The sequence below is a fragment of the Pipistrellus kuhlii genome, unplaced genomic scaffold, assembly GCF_014108245.1.
Source record: "Pipistrellus kuhlii isolate mPipKuh1 unplaced genomic scaffold, mPipKuh1.p scaffold_m20_p_4, whole genome shotgun sequence".
Classification (NCBI taxonomy): domain Eukaryota; kingdom Metazoa; phylum Chordata; class Mammalia; order Chiroptera; family Vespertilionidae; genus Pipistrellus; species Pipistrellus kuhlii.
The window spans coordinates 66,025,213-66,043,956 of record NW_023425540.1 but is presented as its reverse complement, the minus strand read 5'-3'; the positions used below and the strand labels follow the sequence as shown (position 1 = coordinate 66,043,956).

The window sequence follows — 18,744 nt, the reverse complement described above, 5'->3', positions numbered from 1 at the left end:
GATAGTGCTATTCTTTATGTTACCTGCCTCGAAAAAAATTCTCAGTAAAAAAGGCAAAACCTTGTAATTAATAAAGAATTCACTTTATATCAAGGAGAATAGAATACTTTCTATCATTCAGAAATCATATATTTATCCCATGAGGTACTATTCTAGAAAACATGAGACTCATTCTAATTAACAGGATGCAATCAGAGGGATCTCTGTCAATCACAGGTAAGAAGAAAGAGAGGAAGTCAGAAACAAATTCTGAAAAATAAGTCTAAGTAAGTTCCTTCACCAATAATAAAATGGTGAAAGAGAGAAGCACACGTTGCAATTTAGAAAAAGAAATCATGTCTGAATCACAGACTAATAATATGAGGAATGCAATCATAAACTTGTAGAAATAAGAATAACCCTCATGAAAGGAAAGGCAAAGGTTTAGTTTTCAACTAGTGAAGGGTTAGGAAAGTTCTAAAGCTTTCTGTAACCTATCTGGAATAAAGCTTTACTAAAATGATGGATTGACATTCTTTTTTTTTTTTTTTTTTTTTTAAATAACTGCTTTAGTAAGATATAATTCACATATCATAAAATCTACCCTTTAAAAATGTATGATTCAGTGGTTTTTACAACAGTACAGCAATAATCACCACTATCTAACTTCAAAACATTTTCATCACCCTAAGGAAACCACACTGCCTATTAGCAGCCACTCCTACACTCCTCTTCCCTGCCCTAGTATCCACTGTCTGCTTTCTGTCTCTCTATATCTGCCTCTTCTGAGAACTTCATCTAAATGGGATTATATAATATGTGGCCTTTGTGTCTACTTCTTCCACTTAGCATAATGTTTCCAATGTTAGTTTTTATACTGTTAACTAGTCATCCATTGTATGGATAAACCACATTATTTATAGTTAATTATCCTATATAATAAAAGCCCAGCAATCGAACGGGCCGAACAACCAGAATGACGGACCAGTCGACCAGTCACTTTGATGCGCACTGACCACCACGGGGCAGACACTCAACACAGGAGCTGTCCCCTGGTGGCCAATGCGCTCTCACAGTGGGCCAATCCCCACAGGCCATGCCCCCACCAGTGCACAAATCCCATGCACCGGGCCTCTAGTTTAGCAATAATTTATAAAGGCATACTGTTTGAGACAATGGAGATCTAAAGATGAAAAAAGCCTTGTTTGTAAGAAATTCAAGAAGTTTCAGGAAGTGGGAAATGGATAAAGAGAATAGAATATTGCTGGCAGAATGGAACCAATAGGTTATAGGCTTCAGAATGGAAAAATGGAGCTGGGAAAGCCAGGCAGGGGCCAGACTGTGAAAAGTGTGATAGGCCTTGGTACATGATGTTCCAAGCACCTAGAACCTTTCCTTTAGGAATAACCTTCCCACAACTTACTTCCTATTTCTCTCATCTTCCAACACCTACATAAAGAATCCGGAACCCATAAACATCCACACCCATATCAACTAATTCAATTACAATGTCATTCTTCAAATTCCCTTCCATAAAGCATTCTCTGATCATCCTGTCAGTAAGTAATCTTTCTCTTTATATCTTCTCCATAGCATTTAGTCATATACTGATGTATGCTAATACAACTGCAATCTTCCTGACTGGTGTGTACTCTACTGAAGGGCAAACGTTTTATCAGATATTTCTGAAATCCAAGCAGTGTAATTGTTGAAGAAATAAATGGGGGGGATATATATATATATATATATATATATATATATATATATATATATATATATATAATAGCTTTGGTTGATAGCAGGTATCTAGGAAGATGTAAACAGAGAAACAGCCAGTTTCAGTGAAGAGTCGTGAGTATAGAAGTAAAACTATGGGACAAGGACGGAAGAAGTACAGCCTGGAAAGAGCACAGATGAGAAAGGCCACAGGCAACTGGAGAGAAGAGATAAACGGGGAGATAATAACTACTGCCATCTGCCAGACAAAATACCAGTGTTTTATCACATTTAACTTTCTCAGTCCTATGAGGTAGATATTATTAGCCTTACTAGAGGACCCGTGCACGAATTTGTGCATGAATTTGTGCAACCAATTAGGGATTGGGCCTGTCAGAATGAGGAGATGGCGGGAGGTTGGCCAGCTGGCCTGCCCCAATCGGGGCAATCTGGGCCCCATCAGGGCTGGGCCGGTGGGGGAAGGTGCGCCTCAGGCGATTGGCCAACGGACCCCACCCCCAAATGGGGTAAGGGATGCCAATTGGGGGGCCAGCGGCCCATGGGAGGGGCCATGGGTGGTTGGCTAGCTGGCCCTGCCCCTGATGAGGTAAAGGGGGCAATCTAGAAGGGGGCATAGGGAGGGGCTGCAGGAGGTTGGCTGGCCAGCCTTGCCCCCTTTTGGGATGGGGGGTGCAATCAGGGGTGCGCCAACCAGGGAGGAAGGTTGCGGGCCTATCATGGTGATCAGAGACAGCGCTGGCCCAGGTGAAGGGAGAGGGCATTTGGCTGTAGGCCCACTCTTGATCCGGGTGGGAGAGTCCAATTAGGAGCAGGCAGGCAGGGGGGAGGGGCCTCGAGGTTGGCCAGCCAGCCCCACCCCCCGATTTGGCTGCTTGGTTGGCCACAATGGGTGTCATAATGACTGATCATTATGGCTGTTACAATCACTGGCTTTATATATAGAGAGAGAGATTTGACAGAAAAAGAAACAAGCCTGAAGAAGGTAACAAAGTGGCAGTGGTAGGGTTCTACAAGCTGTCTAATTGCAAAGGACTTGTGCATTCTAATTGGCCACGCTACCACCCTACATCTAACTATACTTAGGACTGCACACATGAGCATAAACTGCTGTTTTTATTCCTGTCATAAAAATACACAAGGATGTAGTTGACTATTTATATCCTGCAATCCACTAAACCAAGTCACATCATCAATAAAACCCAGCACCAAAAGGTTGCCAGTTTGATTCCTAGTCAGGGCACATGCCCAGGTTACAGATTTGATCCCTAGTGGGGGAGGAGGGTAATGCTGGAGGCAGCCAATAAATGTGCTCTCACAACATTTCTCTCCCTTCCTCTCTCTAAAAATCAATAAATATTCTTTAAAAAAAAAAAAAAAAGAAAGAAAGAAAAGAAAAAAGAGAAAGAAATATCCACATAAATTTCCTCATCTTGCAGCCAGAAAAGGAGAATTATTTTGGAAATTATGTAAGGTTTGCTTTTGATATGAATAGAACGTTCTAAAATTTATTAATCTAAGAAGCAACTTTCTTTATTCACTCCAAGGCTGACTCAAAAATTGTCCTAAAACCAAGAGGGGCATTTTAGACACAGCATAACAACTAAAGGCAAAGGTCAGCAATAGTTAAATTCAACATGACCTCAAATGATAGAAATATTATCTTTTATAATATCTGAAACTAATAGAAAATAATTATATGAGGATTTTTCATAACACTCTAACAACTATAGTTTATCACGAAATTTATCAACGCATACCAGATGTTAACAATAGCAATATTATTAGTTAATAAGTGAAATACTGTTTTAGTAATAGTATTGAGGTTGGGGTAAGGGGTTTACTATGTGTATTTAATAATCACAAACAGGAAAAAAGAAAGCTTATCTTAAAAGCCTATCTTTCTATCTAAAATAGCAAATAAAGCCTCTGTGTTGTAAAACAAATACACAAGCACAAGCAGGATTGGTGTATCTACTCAATTAAAAAATGCACCCAAATCTATGTTACTTGAAGCAAAAGTTGCAGCAGGCAAAAAAGCTCCTCAAACAATGATTTCTTGCTTTTAAGAACTAATGTAAATGATATCAAATACTTTTCAACAACTTTTACAAATTATAATGTCTATGTTGAAAGGTATGTTTTTAAAAAACACAACATGGTGCTAAAAATCTTTGAAATTACAGACAACGGAGCTATTTCTGCCTGCCTACACTTGAGAACTCACCACATGTTCAACACTTTCTGGCAGCTATACACACACAGAAAAAAAAAAATACAAGGAAAAAAGAGAGAGAAAAAGAGAGAGATCATCAGAAACAGCCCACATTGAAATTATCATATTGTTTTTCAAGCTTAATTTTTTCCCAGGTAGCATTATAATTTAAACTCACAAAACACTAAGTTAAAACTAATATTAATGCATGCAACATTCTATAAAATTAAAAAAATTTTATTCTTATGCTTAAAGAAAAATGAGAATCTATAATATAGCAATAATTTTCATGCATCAACACTCGTAAAAATATGCAATTGATTCTAAATAAGAATTTGAGAATAGTTCTTAAATAACTATTCATATTAAAATATTTACTGAAATAGCACAATTCTAAAGGAATTAAAATAAACGTATCACTTATTTTATAGGCACCTATTCCTTGAAAAACTATTCCTGAAATAACTGTACATGACTATCAATGTTAGACATGCATAGTTTCAGAACAAAAAGTTACTCAAACAAGCAAAACGAACACATACTTGGTTTCATCCATCACTTCTACTTCCGTAGGGGCTGTGATGGGTGCATTTGAACGTCCTGCAGTAGGGTCATCTGTGTTTAACTCTCCATTTGTAGAACTTACAACCTGCAAAAACAAACAAACAAAGTTACATATGTGCAAAGTAACAGGTTATACAACAATAAACATAATTATGCTTACAATACTTTAATTAGAAAGTTAATATGAGGAACATAAAACAATATGTAATTGTTCATAAGTGAACACGGTAATAGGCCTAGCATTTTAGTAAAGGTAAAGGTTTTCCAATATTTGCTTTTCAGCTTCCTTTTCATTTGAAATTTCTGTCCTGTCTCCTTCCTTCCGATTTTTAAACTAAATCCTACATTTCTCTCTCAATCCCTTCCTTCTTATATGCTCACTCTTTTGGTACCTTGCTTCATCATGAATTATGTCCCTTGTAAACTTCAATATTGCTTCTTTCAATGAATCCTTCATTTCAATGTAATCATGCTCGGTCTCCCTCTCATAATGCCCATTCATTCACCCCATTGTTGAAGCCCCAAATCCAGGAGACATTATGATTCCTCTCTTTGACTGAAAGGAGTATCTAATTTATCAGCAAGTCCTATTGTATCCTTCCAGAGATAACATTCAAAATCTAGTCAGTTCTCCCCCCTTTATTACTAAGACTTCAGTCCAAGCCAACAATATCTCTTGTGTGAATAAAAGGCAAAAATCTATTAACCAGCCTCCTGCTTTTACTTGTATCCCCTCCCCCATTAATGTATTTCTCACACAACAGCCAGAATGTGCCTTTTAAGATGTAAATTAAGACATGTATAATTACTTGCTTAAGAATCTTCAAGTGTCTGACATCCCACTTCATTTAGAATAAAGTTCCATGCTCTTTACACCAATTTACACAGCCCTATAATAAAAGATCTGAGCCATGCCTACCTCTGACATCCATACAACTTTCTCCTTTTGCTCAACAGCCTCCATCTAATATTGTCAAGCTTATCCCTACTCTAAGGCCTGGGCTTATCTGTTCTCACTGCCTCAATTCCCTTCATACTTACTAGCTATCTTCTTATCTTTTAGATCCTCAGATAATGGCTCTAAAACAGGCCTTTGTATCATACAATCTAACACTTCCATGCAGACACTCTCTTACATATTATATTCTATTTTTAACTCCTCGTATAACATTTATCCATGTTGATGTTTTTCTGATTGATTTTGTTTCTTAACAACCACATCCACCTCCATAAAAATTAAACTCTGCAACAGCAAGAAACTTATTATTTCCTATTATATATCTTTAATCTACCTGGCATAAAGTAGGCACTCAATAAATATTTGTTGAAATAAATGCAAATGCTAAAACAAGATAAAAACTGTAACGAAGCTCCCAAATTTACTTGGTCCTACAAATTCACCATCCTGTATTACTTCTTGCCTTCCCCCAAATTTCTTGAAAACAAGTCTTAAATTTCCATTTCAATTTTTAGAAAATTTTCCCATTCACTTATTCCTTAACTCCTTGCAAATGTATTCCTCCCCTATACCAGAACTCTAAAAGTTTTCTTGCACAATGATTCCTAGAAAATATATTCAGTGATCTTTGTTCAATGATTCTCCTATACATTTTTATCACTTGGCACTAGCTGGAGACTTTGGAATAAGTTGGGTCTAGATTCAAAACCTAACTCTGCCACTTATCAGCTACTTGACCTTGGAGAATATATCCTATCTTGCTAAACCTCAGTGTGCTCAACTATGAAACTGGAAACAGTAGTATCTATTTAGCAAGGCTGCTTAAGGACAAAATGAAATCAGTATATAAAGTACAGTGACTGGCATGTAGTAGAGTTCAATAATTGGTGGCCATCATTATTACTGTCAGTCTCACCTATAATGATGACTTCAACTATCACCTCTAATAAAGGATTCCCTGAGCCTGAAAAAGTTTGCCAATTCAAATTCAGTATTTCCAAAACCAAATTTATCATAACCTCTTGAATTTGCTACTCTTCCTATGTTTCCATCTTCCCAAACCTCCAGGCTCAAAATCTAAGAATCAGCTTTGATGATTCCCTTTAATCTCTTTGAGAAAAAAAAAAAAGCAAAAAAAAAAAGCTAACCTATCAAAGGCCTGGGTGCCAGAGGTACAGCTGATGACTAAACTTAAGAGTACTTTCTACAGAACCCCATATTTCTGAAATCTAATGCAAAAGTTCTCACTCAGAGGCTACAACATGCCAGGCATTGTTCTAAGAAATTGGAGTAACATAATTAACAAGACAGACAAACACCCCCAGCTGTTGCGGAACTCATTTTCTAGTGTAAAGAACAGATCCCTCTCCCCCCAACTTTAAGTAACTAGAAATCAACCAATATGCCTGGATTAATTCAGGAATTATGGAAGTTCAGATTCAATGGGGTAACAAAGTCATATAAAGTTGGCTTCTTAACACCAGTGACTTGTGAGTATATCATAGCATCAAAATTGTTTTCACTTAAGTTAACTAGTGGTCTTTTGGCAAATGGATTTACAAAGAAGAAACAAAGAAAATATTATAAACTAGAGGCCCAGGGCTCGAAATTCGTGCACTCGGGGGGGGGGGGGGAGTCCCCCTCAGAGTCTGGGAGCCCTCGGGGGATGTCCAACTGATGGCTTAGGCCCACTCCTCCCACCAATGCCCTACTCACCAGTTGTGAGCCCAGCTTCTGACTGAGCGACACTCCCCCTGTGGGAGCGCACTGACAACGAGGGGACAGCTTCTGTGTTGAGCATCTGCCCCCTGGTGGTCCGTGTGTGTCATAGTGACGAGTCGTTCCACCAGTCATTTCGTTGCTAAGTCTGCCATTCGGTCAGTTTGCATATTAGGCTTTCAACCGAACGGCAGAATGACAGGCAGAATGACCAGTCACTATGACATGCACTGATCACCAGGGGGCAGATGCTCAACACAGGAGCTGCCCCAGCCCACAGGCTCCAAGCCAGCCACGGCAGGTGCCAGCAGGGGCATCCTCCACCATCCCACTGGTTGCCCCACAGATCAGCCCTGATTGCCAGCCAGGCTTAAGGACCCTACCCATGCTCAAATTTTGTGCACTGGGCCTCTAGTATATAATGATGTGTCATCATATTTCCTAGAAACCTAAATCAAACAAGCAATCAAACAAATATATACAAATTATTTTTATAAGCCAAATACAAAAATTATTCCAGTTAAGTGACATTTCTAGAATTTTAACTCAAACTAGAACATAAAAGTCTAAAACATTAGTGTTCATCAGGCTGATTTCCTTAATGAAAGTTTATATAAAAATGACAGTAGTATTTGAGGTTTGACATTTGAAAAAATGATTCAGGTATCTTACAGAGTTTTTTTGTTCTTGTTCTCAAATTTTCTCTGATATTCCCACTCTGATAAGAAACTTGGTGCAGTTCTTAAGAGATTTAAAAAAAAATAATTTTTTTTTAATTAAAAAAAAAAAAAGGCAACCAGGCTGCAGTCTTCCTATTAGAACATCAGAGTTTAAGGGAAGGGGTTGGGGAAACAACCTAAAGCTAAGTGTGGAGGTAAATGATGATTCACTTAATGGCTGCCTGCCCAATCTATTTCCAAAAGAAGACATTCTCACAGACGATAAATACAATCAAAGATAGCACATGGTATCTGTGTAGTCAATGACTGGAAAAGGCCAACTAATATACTTTTCAAATATAATGAATTCATACAAATCATTATAGTATCTTCCTAATTCTATTTGAGTTCTTGTAAACATGTGATTACCAAGTGATCAATACAGGCTCAATATATTATTTAACAAGTTTTTCATCTACCCAAAAATATGTATTAGAAATATTAAAACATTATATAATTTACTCATAAACTCAGTTTTTTCTAAAAGTCATCTATTTCCCTAGCCCAGTGGTTGGCAAACTCATTAATCAATAGAGCCAAATATCAACAGTACAATGATTGAAATTTCTTTTGAGAGCCAAATTTTTTAAACTTTAACTTCTTCTAACGCCACTACTTCAAAATAGACTTGCCCAGGTCGTGGTATTTTGTGGAAGAGCCACACTCAAGGGGCCAAAGAGCCACATGCAGCTCGCGGGCTGAAGTTTGCCAACCACAGCCCTAGCCGGTTTGGCTCACTGGATAGATTGTCAGCCTGCAGACTGAAGAGTCCCAGGTTCAATTCTACTCAGGTGCATATGCCCACGTTGCAAGTACAATCTCCAGTAGGGGCGTGCTGAAGGCAGCCAATCAATAATTCTCACTGATCAGTGATGTTTCTATCTCTCCCATCCCTTCCTCTTTGAAAACAATTAAAATATAAATAAATAAATAAATAAAGTCATCCTATCTAATAAAGAGGAAATGTGCTAATTGACCCTCATGCCTTGCAAAGAGGGCGGTACCCACAGCCAATAAGGAGGGAATATGCTAATTGACTGTCACACCATCAAAGATGGTAGTGCCCACAGCCACAAGATGGCAATCCCCTCAGTCCTGCTAGGACAACAGGCATGCAGCAAGGCCGAGCCTGCCCCCAGGCGGGCCCAGCTACTCCACACGCCTGCCTCCACAGTCCCCATTCCCCTCGGCCCCCCAGCCATCCAAGGCTGGCCCAAGGCACAGGCAAACCTCAGATGTCAGCTGCCCAGCTGCCCAGGGCCAACCCAAGGCGCAGGCAAGCCTCAGATGATGGCTGCCCAGCTGCCCAAGGCTGTCTTGAGGCTCAGGTAATCAAAGCTGAGGTGTGATGGGGCATCACCTCCTAACTCTCAGGGCTCCTAGACTGTGAGAGGGGGCAGGCCAGGCTAAGGGCCTCTAGTCTATCTATAAACTAGCTTGTTGAAGAAGCATTGAGTTAGCAAATCTGTCTAAGGTAGGGGATGTCAAATAAAATATAGGACACCCAGTTAAATTTGCATTTCTGGTAAACTAGAGTAATTTCCAAAGAGTTTATCAAACCTGACCTAGGGTGCACATGTACTATACAAAACCAACTTTCTTATATACAGTAGGTCCTCGGGTTACATCGGAGATCCTGAGAACCCACTGTACAACGCGACATATTTTCACCTTAAGTCAGAATGCACCAACATCACTCACATGGAGCACATACGCAGCAGTAATAAAATGAAACAGTAAAAAATAATTAAAAGACAACAATTCCTGACCTTTATTTGTGGTAAATAAATAATGGAACTATTTTTTTTTATAAATAAATGAAAGATGGCAACATATAGTTTTTAAAACTATAGCTAGAGTTATAATTGAAATTCTTCATATTCTAACTGATAATCTGAAGGCATAGGACATTCTCACTGTTTTTCAACAAATATAAACCAAACAGATTTCCAGTGTAATTTTCACTTATGGAAGAATTAAGCAGAACACAATATTCTTATAGTATTCCTGTCTTTCAAGATATTACTGTAAATGTTACTATAAAAAATATCAACATAAATTGGTAATGCTGATTTACCCCAATGATTACTAGACAAAAAATTTCCTAACCTAAACCTGAGATGAGCTGGAAATTACTTATGTAATAAAAGCTGTAACTACAGTAATCTCACCTTATCCTCGGTTTTGCTTTCCACCATTTCAGTTACCAAGGTCTGAAAATATTAAATAGAAAATTCCAGAAATAAACTATTCAGAGTTTCAAATTGCTTGCCATCCTAAGTAGCATAAAATCTTGTGCTGTCCTGTACTGTCTAACTACCCTGTTTCCCCGAAAATAAGACAGTGTCTTAATTTTTTCTCCCAAAATTGTGCTAGGTCTTATTTTCATGGGATGTCTTATCTTTCCATGTGCTAGGTCTTATTTTCGGAGGATGTCTTATTTTCGGGGAAACACGGTAGGCAGTGAACCACCGTTTTTCCAGCGCATCCACACTGTATTCCTTACCCATATATCAATACAATAGCTGTCGTAATATCCCAATGCTGTGTTCAAGTAACTCTTATTTTACTTAATAATGGATGCTGGCAATTTGGACATGGCAAAGAGAAGTTGTAAAGTGCTTCTTTTAAGTGAAAAGATGAGTTCAGTACAATATTTTGAGAGAAATGACATTCACATGACATTTTATTACAGTATAACTGTCCTATTAGTTATGTTGTTAATTTTTTACTGTGCCTATTATAAATTAAACTTTATCATAGACCTTTATGTATAGGAAAAAATAGTGTGTATATATAGGGTTCAGTATTATCTCAGTTTTAAACTCCCTGGGGTTTTGGAATGTTTCCCCCTAAATAATGGGAGACTATTATTCTCTCCTATCACTACCTCTCTTTTGAAGATTTTAGTACCCCAGGAAACTCTGAATAGAAAAATATGATTGTTCAGATTTGATAGAGAAAACTGAAACTTTACTTGAAGTTTTAGAAAGCTCATTATTAACAATTAGCATAATAAAGAACTGAGATAAGACATCTAATACTGCTCTGACTTTTAACTACATGTTTTCTTACTATTTCAATATACATTACCATCACCTGTTTTTGTTCCTGAAGATATACTGATTAAAATATCAGACTGTTTATTCATGTTACTCTTTTCTTTTCTTCAACAGTGCCTAGCTGCCCAACACATTGGCACCATTATCTTCGTTTTTCCCAAGTGCTCAGAGTCACATTACTCCTTAAATGCAAATCAAAGGCTGCTCAACTATAGAGTTCCAAACAATCAGGAAGTATATCATACCATGTAAAGTATTTTTTCAGTAGATAGTGTCCTTAATATTTGTCTTCTTTCCTCTGCTTGTAATTACCTCTCAGCTTTATAGGATCAGGTTTTCAATAAGCTTTGAGCTCAGTTGAGTTGTGCTACAGTAGAATTAGAAGTTAGCAATAGTTGCTGCCAGTTGTACCCTTTAAATCCTAATTTTGGAGATCCTGATTTGGCAGGTAGAAACATATCAAAAAGGGATAATTGAGCACTACCTTTCCCCCAACCTCCACATCCAACTGCATTCTGTCTTCTAATTATCTTTCACATGCTTTTATTTCTTCTTATTTCCACTACCCTTTGTTTTCCCTCAGCTACAGACTTGATAGCTATGTCCCTGCCTTACACTGTGTCCCTTCAATCTAGTCTCTAGTAACAGAAATCTCTAGAGAACACTATATAATCAAGTTGGTTCCCTATCTAATTCTCCTTATGGCTACTCAATATCCTCAGAATAAAATCCAAATTAAATAACAAGACCTGTTAGGAGCCTTCATGACTTGTCTTCTGCCTACTTCTCAGTCTCCTTTCTCAATACATACTAGCTTGACTGAATTTTATTTAGTTCTTCAATTTCTCTCTCTCTCCCCCCTAAATTTTCTCCTCTTATGCTTATTTATTAGCCTCCTCTACTGACTAAAAGTTCCAAAGATAGGTACCATATATCTGTCATTCCTCCTTTTATTTAAAGAATCCAGCACAGTGCCAAGACCCTAGTAGACAATTTATATGTATACTAGAGGCCCAGTGCACGAAATTCATGCACAGGGGGGTTGTCCCTCAGCCCAGCTTGCACTGACTCCAATCTGGGATCCCTCGAGGGATGTCTGACTACCCATTTAGGCTCAATCCTAGTAGGACAGTTGGGGGAGACCAGGCCCAGTAGGATTGGGCCTAAACGGGCAGTCAGACATCCCTCTCACAACCAAGGACTGCTGGCTCCCAACTGCTCGCCTGCCTGCTTTCCTGATTGTCCCTAACTGCTTCTGCCTGCCAGCCTGATCACCCCCTAACCATCTGCTGCCAGCCTGATTGATGCCTAACTGCCCCCCTGCCAGCCTGATTGATGCCTAACTGCTCACCTGCCAGGCTGTTTGACCTAACTGCTCACTTGCCAGCCTGTTTGCCCTTAACTGCCCTCCCCTGCAGGCTTGGCACCCCAAGTGTCCTCCCCTGCAGGCCCAGACACCCCCAACTTCCCTCCCCTGTCAGCATGTCACCCCTACCTGCCTTCACCTGCAGGCTTGATCACACCCAACTGCCCTCCCTTGGAGGACTGATCCCTCCCAATTGCCCTCCCTGCTGGCCTGATCACACACAAATGCCCTCCCCTGCTACCCATTTTGTGGTGGCCATCTGTATCTACATGGCGGCAGCCACATGGGGCAGCCATCTTGTGTGTTGGAGTGATGATCAATTTGCATATTACTCTTTTATTAGATAGGATAGAGGCCGGGTGAATGGGAGGGGATCAGCTGTTTTGCCCTAAAGGGTGTCCTGGATCAGGGTAGGGGTTCCCTTGGGGTGTGCAACGGCCTGGGTGAGGGGCCTGTGGTAGTTTGCAGGCCAGCCATGCCCCTCCGGGGACCCAAACAGAGGCCCTGGTATCTGGGATTTATTTATCTTCTATAATTCAAACTTTGTAGCCTTGAGTGGAGGCCTGGGCATGCCAGAGTGTGCAGAAACCGTGGCTTCCTCCATTGCCAGGGAAACCCAAGTCTCCTGCTCACTCTGTGGCTGCAGTCATCTTGGTTGGATTAATTTGCATAGTTGCTCCTGCTTGGCTGGTGGGTGTGGCTTGTGAATGTAGTGGAGTGATGGTTAATTTGCATATTACTCTTGTATTAGATAGGATATTTGCTAAATAATGGACAGAAACTTAAAGTGGTAGGTCTAATTTTTTCAGCAATATTAATTACCCATGATTCTAAGGAGAGCAGAGAGGGACACATTTGATTCCTCTAGGAGCTTCTCCATAACACATACAAGCCAAGACAGATTCATATTAAAGTCTCTAGATATCTGAATAGTATTCTTAGTCTCTTGAGTGGGAAAAATTATCCTAACTCAAAAAAGAGTAATATGTAAATTGACTGTCACTCCAAGATAAAGGATGGCCGCCCCCATGTGGTCAAAGACGGCTGCTCCCATGTGGACACAAGATGGCCGCCACAAGATGGCTGACAGGGGAGGGCATTTGGGGGGAAACCAGGCCTGCAGGGGAGGACAGTTGTGAGGGGACCAGGCCTGCAGTGGAGAACAGTTGGGGGGGCGGGGGCGGGGAGCAAGCCTGCAGGGAAGGACAGTTGGGGGCAATCAGGCCAGCAGGGAGGGCAGTTAGGGTGACCGGGCCAGCAGAGAAGGGCAGTTGAGGGGGACCAGGACAATAGGGGAAGGAAGTTGAGGAGGACTAGGCCTGCAGTGGAGGGCAATTTGGGGGGATCAGACCGACAGAGAGGGCAGTTAGGGGTGACCAGACCAGCAGGGGAGGGTATTTGGGGGCAATCAGGCCTGCAGGGGAGGATAGTTAGGGGTGACTATACTGGCAACAGAGGGCAGTTAGGGGTGATCAAGTCAGCAGGGGAGGGCAGTTAGGGGCAATTGGGCTGGCCTGGGAGCAGTTACACATCGATCAGGCTGGCAGTGGATTGGTTAGGGGGTGATCAGGCTGGCAGGCAGAAGCAGTTAGGGGCAATCAGGCAGAGGCATGCGAGCGGTTGGGAGCCAGCAGTCCTGGATTGTGAGAGGGATGTCCAACCACCCATTTAGGCCTGATCCTGGGCAGTTGGACATCCCTCAAGGGGTCCCAGATTTAAGAGGGTACAGGCTGTGCTGAGGGATACTCCCCCCATGCACAAATTTCGTGCAGCGGGCCTCTAGTTAGATATATAGCCGTATCCTTCTGGTCAGTGAATTAGCATGGTCTCACTCAAGAGATAGCATTTGGCAATGCTTTCTTTTGGCTGAACCTCTACACTTTGCTACCTAGAGATGAATTAGTCAAGTTTCTTAATTTGTAAAGCAATAGATTACTCTACTCTTTTGCACTGCCTAAGCCCCTGCCTCTATGCTAGGGGTGTCGAACTCAATCAGAGAAGGGGCCAAAATCTAAAATCCAGCCTAAATCGTGGGCCGAATGGTTTACTGAACAGTCATAAACTGTCATTGTGATGGAAACGCAGCGGAGTGCAGTGATGACAGCGCGGTGCGGGCCACATTGCAAGGCCTGGCGGGACGGATTTGGCCCGCGGGCCTTGTGTTTGACACATGTGCTCTATGCTAACTACTTTTTAAAAATAATCTAAGGCACAGAATTTGAACTCAAAACTGACTCCAGAACTTGTGCTCTGAACCACAATGAAATGAACTTGGTAAGCTATATGTCTGATCCATACTACACAGGGTATAGCAAAAGTAGGTTTACAGTTGTGAGTATGCAAACAGTTTATTCTTGTTTTATTATTTATTAATTATTGTACTATTTTCCACAGGAACTGTAAACCCATTTTTGCCCCACCCTTTATATAATAATTCTAGAAAGACAAGGAGCTTAAATTTAGATTCCAAAATTCAGTTCCTATGAAAAGCACATCTGTAATAAAGAATATCTAAGAATCTTTCTGTAGGTCAAAATGATAAGTTTTAATTTTGCATGTCAATTGGAACCACCTTAGTGGTGCCACATTAAGAGCAACTCAATATATTAAGGAAGTTAATGAAAATAGTATAAAATTTATGGTTTTTACCTATATGTTACTAAAATTCCTTCAAGTAAAACTGATCACTTATTCAATATTAGAATGAAGTCAGATATAGGCTCTACAGGCAGAACAGTTTTAAAGGGATTATGAGAAATGAGCAGAGTTCAAATATGTCTTTGAAAACATGTGAAAAAATAGAATATAAGTAACTGAAGTGATAGTCAATATAATCAAACCCATTTGCCTTCTGTGGCAGACTTCCTTGAGTATTCAGTAAATGCTTGCTATAACATACAACACTTAAAAGATATGCGAATGTATACAGGAACATACACAACCCAACTTGAGTTATGCAAGTTAAATATAATTTGTTCAATTAACTTTTCCAATTATATGAACTGAGATCATTAAAAATTTTACAATTCAGGCATCCTTGCCTCTGAGTCCCTCTTTTTTCTAAACTTTTATAGAACTACTGCCCAGTTTGGCTCAGTGGACAGAGTGTCAGTCTGCAGACACAAGGGTCCCAGGTTCGATTCCGGTCAAGGACATGTATCTTGGTTGCGGGCACATATCCAGTGGGGGGTATGCAGGAGGCAGCTGATAGATGTTTCTCTCTCATTAATGTTTCTAACTATCTCTCTCCCTTCCTCTCTGTAAAAAATCCATAAAATATACTTTAATAAAACAAAAACTACTCAAATACCTCTATTACATATAACTAAAAGTTCCAAAGACTACAAACTTCTATAAAAATACTGGTTATATAATTTAAGTTACCTCTAAAATTTAATGGTGAGAAAAACATGAGAACTTATACGATTTAATCAATAACTAAACTTTAAAATTCAAATCAAGAAAGAATAAAATCCATCGCAAAGATTCAGTAGGAAGGATGTGTGTGTGTGTGTGTGTGTGTGTGTGTGTGTATTTCAAATGGAAATATGTAGAGGAAAAATTCAAAAAATTTTACAAGGTTCTATATTAAAGTAGATTGAAATATCATTTATGATCTCAATTACTTGAAAACAGCATTTAGATTACCTCAACCCAACAGTTTAAAAGAACTAAGAGACTCAGTAATCTTTCCCCATTTCTATAATACACACAAAAGTCTAAAACTTAGAGGGCATGAGAGGATAGAACATTGTAGCTATCTCTCTAAGTGTATAGGAAAGGGAACGAAAACACATCAAAAAAATGAGACTGCTTTAAATGTTCGTAAATATCCAGAAAATTGAGAATGTTTAATAAATACTTGTCCTTGAAATTATCTTCTCCATCTGATATTCTCTACAAGTACAAACAAAATATACCATTATAAAAAAAATTTAGGGGTATGTTTATTTGACTAATTAATCAGAAAGTACATTCTGAATATTTAGGATGAAAAAATTAGATATCTACTTAACTGACTAGAGTTTGAAGGAGACATGTCAATAAAAGGAAAAAGATTAAAAATGTTCTATTATCTAAAGCTACTTAAAAAGACTGAACTTATTGTTGAAAACTCAAGTTTAGCACATATTTCAAGTAATGCAGTTTGTTTCTCTAACCTGTTATATGCACTTACAAAAATGGACAAAGGCAAAATCTCAGTATCTCTGTGGTCTTCCTAGACCATGTTAATTTTGCTTTTTGGTTAAATACAAAGGAACAGAATTATGGAGAGTTCAGCAACAAGTTTTTCATTAGGATATGAAATCATGCCACGAGTTCCAAAAAAGGGTTAGTGGTATAAATTTGGGAAATAATCACTCATGCAAAAATCAGAAAATACCTGTACCGAGCCACCATGTCTGTCTGCTGCAAGGTGAGCTCTCAAATGGTGGGGATTTGCCTGCTGGGAGTCCCAAGCTGCCCTGTGGTCTGCCGACTGCCATTTATTTAATGCATGTGGCATGGATGGAAGAAGAAAAACCCAATATGTTAAACATCTCATCCTTATAATATTGAAAACAAACGTATAAAAGGAAATTTTAAAATACCCTTACTATTCTGAGTCATAGATGCAATGATACTGCATGTGGAGAGATTTTAATTAAATTGCTACAATTATATCATGATCAACCATAAAAATAAAATACACTCATAGAATTTTAGAAGTGAAAAAACTTTAGATGTCACAGACTCCACCCTCTAACTTTATAAATAAAATTAACAAAGAATAGGGAGGTAAAAATGATGTGCCCAAGAAAGCACATGGAATGAAGCAAGAGTGAACTAGAAAGCCATTCACTATATTTTCTACAGTAGGGGTTCTCATTAGTTTTCTGATGAGGAACAACTTCTAGCAAGGTAAGAAAAAAAAAATAGTACCGTATTTTTCGGACCATAAGACGCACTTTTTTTCCCCCAGAAGTGGGGGGAAAAAGTCCCTGCGTCTTATGGTCCAAATATAGCCTACACATATACTTTAAAAAAAAAGTTTTTTTACTTGCCCGGCTCTGTGTGGTCTCTGTGTGCTTGCCCGGCTCTAAAATGGTTCTAAATGCTGCTGTTTACTTTACAGTGTTGATTACATGTGTTTATGACTGTGATGTTGGGTTTTAATGCACATAAAATATTTTAGGACACTATTTGTTTCAGAATCTTTTTTTCTTCATTTCCCTTCTCTAAAAACTGATGCGTCTTATGGTCCGGAGCGTCTTATGGTCCAAAAAATACGGTACTTAAATAGTTGTTCCCAATATTCTAGAAAACTTTTCTCTCCTGTTTCTGATTGTGAAGATAATATGAGAAAACAGAGTTCTTTGAAAAGTTAAAAGTGCTATATAAAATACTATGAAAATATAACAATTTTTCAAAGTAACAATCCTAAATATGCTTCCTTAATCTCTTTTTACCTGGTTCAAATTAAGGAACCCATTTCCCTGAAATAGGCTGATAATTCTTGATGCTTTTAGATGACTTTGGCAAAGTTGCATGGCAATAACTTACAGACTAATAAACTACTAGCAGAATTAGAAAGATTCGATTCTATGTTTCAGGAAAATATGGACAGGACTAATAAAAAGAAGAGGAGAAATAAATACAATATTTTAAGTTTCTATGACATGTTGGTTCTGCATGAGGTGCTTTATATATGTTATCTCATTTTGAGATAAGTAGTATTATCCTCATTTTACTGATGAAGACACTGAAATGAAGACACTTTCCTAAATCATAGAGTTAGCAAGGAGTACAGCAAAGATTCAAACTCAGAGTCTACTGCTTCTCCAATAACACTACTTAGCTCCTTAACACAATAACATCATGTTCTAAAGCTTTTGGTGCTCATTACTTTCTTTTTCAAAGTCAAGAAAATCTTGCCATACAGGGCCAAGCACACAGGGAACCTAAGAATATCCTTTGGGAGGAGAAGAGATATTAAAATTCAAGTAGACACAATGAATAAAAGTTCAGGCACCAAGTTCCCTAAATTAAATTGCACAATTCAAAATTACATACTTTGTGGTATGAAGTATGAAATAATAAAATAATGATGATAATTTTATAATGTCTTTTCATTAAACCCTCCAAACTCATCACCGGAATTTAGCAGATGTGTACCTTAATTAAATAAATTAGGTGAGATAAAATCTGAACAGAATGGGAGAATGAAAATGATGCTATAGATGAGACAAATATCTAAATGTCGCCTAGGAACAAAAGGCAACATTTGGGGGTCACAAACCTTTTTAAGAAGATAGTAGAATAAACATTTACCATGCACCCAACACTTTCTATAAAATATCAGGATCCACTGAACTTCAAGCATTGACTCTAGGTTACAAATTGTTTACCTTGGGACATAGCGAAGGTTTTAGCCATTTAAAGAATTA

The 18,744-nt window shown here is 38.8% G+C and overlaps 1 protein-coding gene across 18 annotated transcripts in view; it reads right to left on the bottom strand.

The window, feature by feature from the left end:
• CSNK1G3 (casein kinase 1 gamma 3) overlaps positions 1–18,744 on the bottom strand; it is a 106,115-nt gene that overhangs the window by 7,498 nt on the left and 79,873 nt on the right. For 7 of the 18 annotated variants that reach the window (XM_036409368.2, XM_036409371.2, XM_036409377.2 and 4 more), the window contains 3 exons: positions 16,701–16,796; positions 4,471–4,577; positions 3,941–3,964 (listed from right to left, as the gene is read on the bottom strand). In XM_036409368.2, the coding sequence (XP_036265261.1) occupies positions 3,941–3,964; positions 4,471–4,577; positions 16,701–16,796 (227 nt within the window). Of the gene's footprint in view, positions 1–3,939; positions 3,965–4,470; positions 4,578–11,195; positions 11,318–16,700; positions 16,797–18,744 lie in introns of those variants that run through there. The other 11 variants (XM_036409374.2, XM_036409373.2, XM_036409375.2 and 8 more) reach the window with 8 other exon arrangements.